Source organism: Sinocyclocheilus rhinocerous, unplaced genomic scaffold, assembly GCF_001515625.1.
Source record: "Sinocyclocheilus rhinocerous isolate Xijiao unplaced genomic scaffold, SAMN03320098_v1.1 scaffold299, whole genome shotgun sequence".
Taxonomy (NCBI): Eukaryota; Metazoa; Chordata; class Actinopteri; order Cypriniformes; family Cyprinidae; genus Sinocyclocheilus; species Sinocyclocheilus rhinocerous.
The window spans coordinates 546,573-556,455 of record NW_015652998.1 but is presented as its reverse complement, the minus strand read 5'-3'; the positions used below and the strand labels follow the sequence as shown (position 1 = coordinate 556,455).

Here is a 9,883-nt window from a genome sequence, read left to right as displayed (position 1 = left end):
GATTTTATTACATTTTATTGAATGTCTGACGGTGTTGACAAAAAGTGGGGACGCAACTTTAAAATCTTATTAAACATGCATGTGTCATTAAAAAACAACCTTGTGTTGATAGGAGATATTATTAAGTGTTGCTTTTAATAAAACAAGCTATTTTTCATCATTAAAAAAACATGTTTATCCATTTTATTGCATATGAATGATTGAACCCTTCTCTGTGGACACACTGTTTTAGATGTAGTGAGAGGACATTAAGAAACATAGATTTGGTATAATAATGAGAAAATTAAATTGAAGGTGATAATTGTGTTAAATACATTCTATTATTAATCCCTCATGACATTTAAAATTGAAAATATTTTTATTTTTAAACCTAATATCAGTTACCCTTGCTGGACCTGTTTTGTCCCATGTCTCAAGAATGACTGTACAGCGAGAATCAAAGTTACGCCTTCTTTCTTTGCGTATACATTTGGGCGGTGTTATGCAAATCTTCCCACACAGTGACGTAGACATGTGGGGGCGTGTTTAAATGAGGCGTTTTAGGAGGGCGTGGACGAGTCAACTTTTATAAAGAATATCTCTTTGGGTTTGAGACTTTAGTCTTTGCAACTTTAGTGATCTTATCTATTCACGAACAGCTTGTAACACTCCAAAGAGAAAGGAAAACTTGAAATCGCATCATATGACTGCTTTAAAGAAGAACGTGCATGAGAACTACTACGAGCCAGGATTTTTCATTAGTCATTTGGACTTGTTGCTTTGTTTAAGGGGTGAGGGGGGGGATAATTTCCAAATATAGTAAGTTCAAGTTGGTTAACAGTACAAACTGTTCCTTTGTTTTCTCAGTCTAATTAAGCATGAAGAGCCATCTAATAGCAATACTCACGGGACGGGCAGGAAAGCGCTTCAAAGCATGCTAATTATTCTCACACAGGTATTAGGTCTAAAATTTTCAGGCTAAAGCAACAGTAGCATGATAAATACCCTTGTAGATCGTGGCACGCTGACAGGTCTTACCTTGATGATGCCGTTTACCTAACTCACTTTTTTACTCGGGTGACCGCACATGTTTCCTCTTTGTGAAGGCAGTTTGGCAGATTGCTGTATTGAATCTGGGAGGGCTTTTAGAAGTTCCCCGAACTCCAAATGAAAGGGGAAGGACATGCTGAGTCACCCCTCACGGAAAATGATATTATAGCACTATTTCCAAAACGCATCATTCTGTATCTGCCACATGATAAATTGTTCACATTTCCTCAAGTTTTGGGTTTGAAAATATGCCTTTTTGGTGATGGCTGAGTGGTTGTTTTTCTCAGTGGTGGTCATGGTGCAGTGGTTAGAGATGGGAAGTCTGAACTGATATTCATCTTAATTGTACTCTCATCTGACCTATAGCGCAGTCATTTTCCACAGGGATGCTCAAAATAACTTAGACGCCCAGATAATATGGGTTTTTATTTATCTATTTTTTTCTTTTATTGTCTCATTCTCAGGTGTAAGATCTGACTATGAAAATCCTGTGTAAATCCGTTCAAAGCTGCAGTGTTCCTGGCATATAATTCAGTGAGGCAGGGCTTCATCAGAGCTCTGGCAGTGTTTCACACGGACTCCTCACCTGCTAGATGCTGTTTACTCTTATCTCTGGTCTTTTCATTGGCTTTATATAGCTGCTCTTCTCTTCGACAAAACCTGTGGTAATTTTACCTATTTGCTAAGTACAAGTTTGCTCATCAGCGTCTCCTTTGTCTATATAAAAAATCAAAGCAAAGTGCTCATATCTTGAGATATAGAGATGCTGAAGTGACAAAAAAAAAGGTTGTTTATGTGGTTATGTATTTATTTACTTTTTGTAGAAAATAATTTAATACTGATTAAGTAAAATAATTTTAGCTGTGTACCCAGACCTCACTCTATGCTTACTGTGATTTATTGAACAGTTCACAGATTTCACAGATGTTCACCTTGTAGTGAGCATCATTGATTTATTTGTTTGCTACATCTCAGGCTGTTGTTTTATGATCAGATCCCCACAATCTCCCCATGTATTTGATGTTTTTTTAATGCTTATATGTTATTTTGTCTCAGAAATAAGGCATATTATTGCCAGAGGCGGAAAATACGAAGATATGAACATTGTATCATTGAGATGTTGCCTTACAACTGTGAGAAATGGAGAAGAAACATTATTCCTAGTTTTAAACTGCTGTGTATCCCTTCGGATATTTTAATAGATGCTCTGACTGTCCTCGTGTTACATTTGTTGAGGTAATGCTCTGCAGAGGCAGGGCCTTGCCCTCTGATGTAATGCCATGTAAACAAATCCCCATCTTTTTCACATTAGTGCAGGCCATCGCGTCTTACACCAGACAGATTGTCTGCCTGTCAATGAGATCACGTTTCATCCAGATCTTCATGAAGCTGATGCTCCATTATGGGGGTCTGGAATAGTGGGTTTAAAAATGTATTTGTTCTCCTTTTGCCACTGCAAAGCCTGTACAATTTAAATCTCCTCTGGCAACTAGCCTGAAAATGAAGTGATGCAGATTAATTTGTAAGTAGAATTTTCAATTATGATATCAAAACAGCAAATATTAGCCTCTCATGGCCTTGACCTATTCCAAGAACAAAATGTTAACAAAATATGAATGAATGGTTTTGAGTAAACAGTTTTGTGATTTTTGTGATAACTGATCGGAGAGCCGTTCATTTGTCAATGACAAGCTTTAGCCAAGTGTTGAAATGTTTCCCGGTTTCTTGCCTCTTAGATGACTGTAAAGTAATTTGAATCTCATGAAGCACTGAATTTTCATGATGCAATGTTAAATGTCAGGAGTTTTTCCCCATTGCTGAATGGTGGGAGGCAGGGAGCTCACAAACGCTGGGAATGGAACCTGCCCAACACACTGCTGCTTTACAACAGACATTATCTCTGTTCATAAACCCAGTGAGCTGCCTAGGATCACTACTGACAGTAGGCAGATAGAAAATACCTCATTTTGGCCACAATCTAAGGCAGAATTGCATGTTAACTTCATAGATTTCTGAATTCCAGAATGCATTGCAATTAAATCAGTTGGAGGAAAAAATGGCCAAGATGGCAGAGTCTAGAGAAATGCAGATATGCGTTTTGTTCAATACTTCTTAAATACTCCTGTAAGTCAAACAGTAGAGCTTGGTGCTAGCAATGCCAGTGCAGTTATAAAGTGTTATTTTATTATTATTTATATGCTATTATATTGTTTATTACTATTTTGAATCTGATTGTTTTATTTTTAGTTTAAGTCTGCTGAGTAATATTATGTGCTTTTGTCATTTAGTGTCTTTTAACGTGTCAACACTTCACGATGTTTACGCTAATCCTTAATCCTGTTTCACACAAAACAAGCCTCACTGGATCAGATGCTTATGGTATGCTTAATACAGTTGTGTTCATACCGCATTTTGGTGTTTGTTTTTTTTTTTTGGAGCTTGACAACCGTAATTCTATAACAGAAATAACACCTACACAAGCGCACATTTTCAGGACTCGCATTCTCGACAAACGCAACATCCGCGCGGAATGACAGAACCGCACTGGACAGGTAGTTGTCTGCTACATCATATAATGTGAGAGCCAAACTGAACTTTATAATCATGAGGAGTTTAATTTGTTGACAGAGAAATGATTTGTGTTCATCTGAAGATCCCCGGAGCTGCCAAGGATACGAGCCTCAAACAAACTGTCTATAAAGTCGTTGGTTCTTTAAAATATGTGATGGATAAACAACGCCTCGGTTGGACTAATTTATTTACCGCACTGTCAGTTCTCGATCATCAAAATAATTTTGTTACAGCCCTAATTATCTATGTAGATTTTTATTTCAGTTTTATTAATTTTAGTACTTCAACTAAACTTATGTCTGTTAGTTGCCAAGGCAATATTTCTAAATTTAATTTACTTTTTTCTTTTAATATTTACATTTTATTTGATTTCAGCTTGATATTAGTTTAATGAAAACAAATTTGAAGTTCTTTTTTTATTTTTTTGTTAGCACTAACAACACTGATAAAATGTTGAATGCAATATAATCATTATTATATTATAAGTTGGTTTAAACTGTTGCATTATCCAGTTGCTCAACTCGTGGATATCGTTGACAGAATCGTTTACAAAGGATACTTTCCACAAGTTCCTCTCTGCCAGCTCCAAACTCTTACAACAGCCCTTCCCTCTCATTGACATGAAGCTGCTTTTTGAGCGTGCGTGGGTGAACGGCGCTTCCTACAATTTTTCTGCCTGCCAGTCTTTCATAAAGTTCTCCCAGTCTGCTTCAAAGGACACAAAGAAAGCCGCATGGTGGTAGTTGATGGCTACTAAAGGAGAGTGGTTGTGTGGGTTTAGGGGTTTGTTGTTTTAAAATTGAAATGGATGAGGGATGTTCTTTTGTTCAGCTTGTCATTTATCTCCTGTCTCTGCAATTAAATCCACACAGAGCTTTGGGGTGGGAGTTTTCCTGCGTGGCAAACATTAGCTTTGTTTCTGATTGGGTGGCGGCTTTAATGGTACTGTTACCAAGATTTAATAACCTCTGCTAAGTACCTGCTTTTGCACAAGGGGAGGGCACATTAGACAGTTTTAAACTGGATGTTTTTACTGATTTTATTGAATGATTGATATAGGTTCTTCAATAGCTAATGCTGATATTTAGAGACAAGGGTGGCGTACTAAGCAAATCTGTAGAAAAAAAAAAATAGAAATAAATCCAAACTGACAAGTTCTGTGCTGGAAAAAAAAAACAACAACACTTTTTAAATGCTTTCTTTGGAATAATTCTAACTGTATAAATATTATTATAATGTTTTCTAAAAGAGAGAGTTGTTCTTTCAGTTGGCATCTATATTAATGCTCTAATAAGTGATCACTTCCTAGGCTTCTAGGAAAGGCAAATACTGACTGACTGACAATATTGAATCATGTTTGAATTTTGTCCATATGTATATATTTTTTTCCAGCTTTATTTTAGTGAATGAAAATGATTGATCAATGAAATGATCATTGGCTGTTGGATGTGAAAGTAAAAAGCCCAGGTTTCCACGATCCTCTAGAGACAGTCTCTGTGTCATTTTCTCTCCTCTGCTTGTTTTACTCTCACATTCACCCTGTCCATCTTGTTTTAACTCTCATTTCTAACTCTGTACTGACTCTACATCTTTTTTTTTTAATTCTCTCTCCCTTGCTCTCATTCTCTCCCTCCCTGCCCCCCTCTTTCTCCCTCTCTCTCTCTCTCTCTCTCTCTGGCAGGCTGCTCCTGCAGTGATTCAGTATCATGGAGGCTGGCAGTGGGGCTGCTGCAGTGGTGGGAAGTGCAGCTCTCGGACTGCTTGGAGCCACAGGAAGTCATGACATCTCTGACAGGTAAGACTCACCATCCTTCCTCATCAGACCCCGTCAGGGTCTTCTAACTCACCCAGCTTATTTTACTCATTTAAGGTTCCTGTTTGTTTCTACTTGTGTGTCACGTTCTTGCTCCTGTGTGAATGTGTGTGGCCCTGCCTCGGCATGCCCTCTGCTTCCTTGCGGTTTCATTCATAACTGTAGAGGTTATTTCCGCATGCAGCTTGTGTGTGCAGCGAAGTCTTGCGCACGTACATCCTATTCCTCTCCAGGGCTTGAGGAGAAATGTCAGAAGTGCAAGCGCTATGAGGTACAGGCAGATGCAGCGGAAACAATGTAGGCTAAAGGTTCTTAGAGAGATGCATTTATATATCCAACTCATTGGATAGAGCTACATCACCAAGCTGCAAGCATTGATAAATACCCAACTTGAGATCATTAATAATCACTTAGGAATAACGTCATTCCTCTCATAAATATATCCCTGCTGTCATCAAACCCCAAATTTTGCAGTCAGATGACATGGTGCTGAGTGCACAACCTGTATGAAAATCCACAATGCTAAGTAGTAAAGCCATGGCAGCCAATAAAAAGCGTTTCAGTGCCAGTACACTCCCACACCCACCCACTCTCACGGCTGAGCTCTGAGCGCAAGTCACATGATCGGCAGCACTCATGAGAGCCTGCATGCTTTGGCATTCTCTCTGATATTCTGCCCTAAATCCCTCATCTATCACCTTCCCATCAACGGTTTCATGCTCTGCAGCGATTGTCCTGAGTTTTGAGGATTATTGTCCAGCCATTTTAGCCCTCACTTTAGCCCTCACCCTCACTTCAGCATCACTTGAACACAATCCAAATCTGGTATGCGGAGGGTTGCCATGGCAGCCACAGCTTAGCATATATTAGATATTAGCACAACATCAGTGAAGGAAGGCAAGAAAAAGTACAAGGGGAGGCAGGGTGTTCTCTCAGCTGTTGTGGAAAGCTTTCCAAATGTGGTCATCATTTTCATACACACCCATGCTTATGATTCATAGTCACTAGGGGAAATGCTTAAGCTGTGCTGAGGCTTTTCTTCCACAGTTCCTGATACTGTGATGACCTGGAGCCCTGCAATCCTTCAATATTCTGTCCTGCCACTGCACTGCATGTGTGTCTTAAAGGGGTCATATGATGCTTTTTTAAAGATCATTATTTTGTGTATTTGGTGTAACAGAATATGTTGACATGCTTTAATGAAAGGAAAACTTGAAATCGCATCATATGACCCCTTTAAATAAGCGGCCTCTAGAGTAGGACTCTGACATTGAATAGCCTCAAGCTAGGCATGAAGTTTGCTTTTTTAAAGTGCAGAACAGTCTGCTTAGAATATGCAACCCTCTACATTGCGAGTAAATCACTCGCATATGCGACTAAATCTTCACTCTGGCGACTAAATGATGTCTAATATTAGCCAATTGCTAATAAATTCTCAGATTTTACTCGCCAGTGTGTGAGTTGGAGGCTAAGTATAAGTTTCACTCGCCGAACACTCTCTGACTGAGCGCTTCAGAGTTTCACTCTCTGCCAAGCGATCTGTGCTGTTTTTCAGTTCATCTGAATGGATGTGCAACGCACAACGTACCGTAAACTCTAGTGTGAAGGCGCACGTATAAAACGGGTTTGTGATGTCAGGTTACTTGGATTTTTAAACCACTACCTTTGTGTTAGCAGTCTAGATCGTTAACCATTAGGTCACTGTTTCCATGTAAGGCTCATTTTCACCCAGCTCAACACCCAACTGCTGAAGTTATTGCAGGTTAAATGAGACTTTTGTATATCTTTTCCTAGTGCGGAATGTGGAAAATATACTCATTAACATTTAAATTAACATTTACAACCTTACTGACCAATAGTTATATGATCAATGTTATCTGAGTTTTGCAATAATAAGTGCAGTTGGTAATAATATTAGAGGTCGACCGATATGGGTTTTTCACTGACCGATGCCGATATTTAGAAATCAGGGCAGCTGATGGCCGATATATGATGCCGATTCTTTTGCCCGATATGTTTGGCCGATTTTCTTGTTTTTTTCCCCATTCATCCCATAAAAGTGAGTTTGAGCAAATGATTATTGCAGGGTACAAGATAGTATTAGTAGTAGTAGCCTAATTCAGAGTAATAATACATGGCTCAAAACTTAAGCACCTTCTCAAAACAGTTCTGAACCAGAAGTTTCGTCTGAATTGCATGTGTTTTTACTTTCACATGCAAATGACTTGTTGCACTTATGAATGATAACTTTCCGGCATCAATTCTAGTAGGGTAAAACGTAATTACGCTTTCGAAACGGTCTGTTTTGCCCTGCCATCATTAGCTGAAGCTGTGTGTGAACAAGAAGCGGCTGCAGAGTGTGATTTGCTCCGTCTCTCACTCATCCAGAGAGAGATTCTCCGGTGTTCCGCAACAACGCTTAGCTGCCTACAGATGCGCCTGCCTATAAATTGACCTAATTTGCAGCACAATCGGCCGGTGCCGATTAATTAAAAAATGCCAAAAATCGGCCGATTAATCGGTCGACCTCTAAATAATATTATACATAATAAAACATGTTTATTTCTTGGTAATACACATTTGACAGTAAAGCACTGAGCTTGAGTTGGGAAGCATACAATTACTTTTATTATGTGTAAAATATAAATTTTATATGGAAAATGTATATATACTACTCTTATTAAGTGTACCATTATTCATCCATTTGGTTGCAGTCTGGAGGCCTGATATTTATTGTCCATCTATATGATTCCATTGTTCTGTGTGTGTGTTTTTTTTTTCTTCCATCAAATTCAATTCAGACTTCAGATTCAAACCTCTGATCAAATATAATTTTCTTTGCTATTGTACTGTAGATTCATAGTGGTGCAGAAAATTTATTTATTTATTTATTGAGTGCTCTATTAGACAAACCTCATAGACTTGTTTTTATACATCTGTTAAAATAAACTTGTGGTAGACCAGAATCTTCTTGTGTCAGTGATTGGTAAGACTAAGCAAACAGTGGAGAGCTCTCTGCTTTATGATTCACTGAGTGCATTTCTATCAACATTTTCCTGTCAGTTTGCAATTTGTTCATCCTCACAGTGACTAAGCATTTCTGCATGACTTGCCCCTGCTTGAAACCAAGGACTGTGTGTAAAGCATTTAGTAGTTCACTCAAAAATTAACATTCAGTCATTATTAACTAGTCTCAGGTCGTCACAAACCTTTATGCTGAAATTCATTGAAAACAAAAGTAGAATTGTAAATGATCTTTGCAGTGATGTTTAGGTCTATTCCATAGACCAAAATCACCAATAGCAATGGCCAAAAGCATAGCAAAGTGGTCATACAATATCTTTGTGTAAGCATATGAAAATTATTTACTATAACCCTTATTTTTTTGTAATTGTATGATTAAAAAAAACACTTTGTGTGCATAAAGGGCATAAATAATCAAATGATATTTATATATGCGCATATACTGTGTATTTATATATGCGATCTCTTAGTCTGTATGTGGTGAACCCACAGATTGATTGAATACCACATGTGAAAGCAAACGTGAATACTTCGTCTAATTGTGATGCGCCAGTCCTCCAGTAGACCATCATTTCATTTCTCTAAAAGCTCTCTTCAGGATGCAAGAGTTGCAGAAGCATATGGTCTGTGCTGTTGATTTCAGGGCCGGCAGCCTCTTGTGTTAAAAAACATTTCATCTTTGGTGAGTTTAATAGGAAAGCGTTACTGTGTGGAATGGTTTGACTCGCATTACTTCACTGCCACTTGAGTTTGCAGATAGAAAGTGCCCTGCAGGACACAGTGAGCTCTTGTCTTTTGTAAGTGCTCCTTTAGACCAGTTCTCCAAGGCTGACTATTGTTTTGATCATTCCCACTTGAAAATGCCCAAATGTGTGTGTGATTGAAATTAACTTCCATGTTTTTCAGTGTGATCCTCCTGATGTCTTCTCTCAAAGGTAGAACAAGCTACCTAATGAAAATGTTTTACAGTAATTTGTTTTAGGGGAAGTTGCCTTAGGGGAATCTGTGCAGCAGACAGTGTGAGACCTGCTTCAACATTTTGAAGTCTCTGGAGCTTGCTTAGACAGGATCTTGAATAGAAGCAGCTCTGATACACCATTTTTTCCCAAATTTTTTCCCCTTTCTTTTTCCACATATAATCTGTGTGTTAAAGGGATAGTTCACCCAAAAATGAAAATTATGTCATTAATTACTCACCCTCATGTCGTTCCAAATTAGGGATGAACGATTAATTGCATTTGCGATAATATCGCGATATGAAAAAACACGATTTTTCAACCGCAGAGGCTGCGATTACACTCGGTCACGTGACACGCCAGAGTAAAGACGTGTGTTCGACTTGAAGATCGATCAGTGTATGACATCAAAGTACAGTGAGAGAAAGCATAAGGAGACGTACGCTCTCTTATAGCTCTCGCAGTACTTTGATGACACACCGATCGGTCT

The 9,883-nt window shown here is 38.5% G+C and overlaps 1 protein-coding gene across 3 annotated transcripts in view; it reads left to right on the top strand.

Moving 5' to 3' along the window:
* Window positions 1–9,883, top strand: part of LOC107715324 (rho GTPase-activating protein 32-like) — a 117,562-nt gene that overhangs the window by 44,072 nt on the left and 63,607 nt on the right. For all 3 annotated transcript variants that reach the window (XM_016521410.1, XM_016521409.1, XM_016521408.1), the window contains exon 2: window positions 5,282–5,395. In XM_016521410.1, coding sequence (XP_016376896.1) covers window positions 5,307–5,395 — 89 coding nt within the window. In that variant the 5' untranslated portion in view covers window positions 5,282–5,306. The remainder of the gene's footprint in view (window positions 1–5,281; window positions 5,396–9,883) is intronic.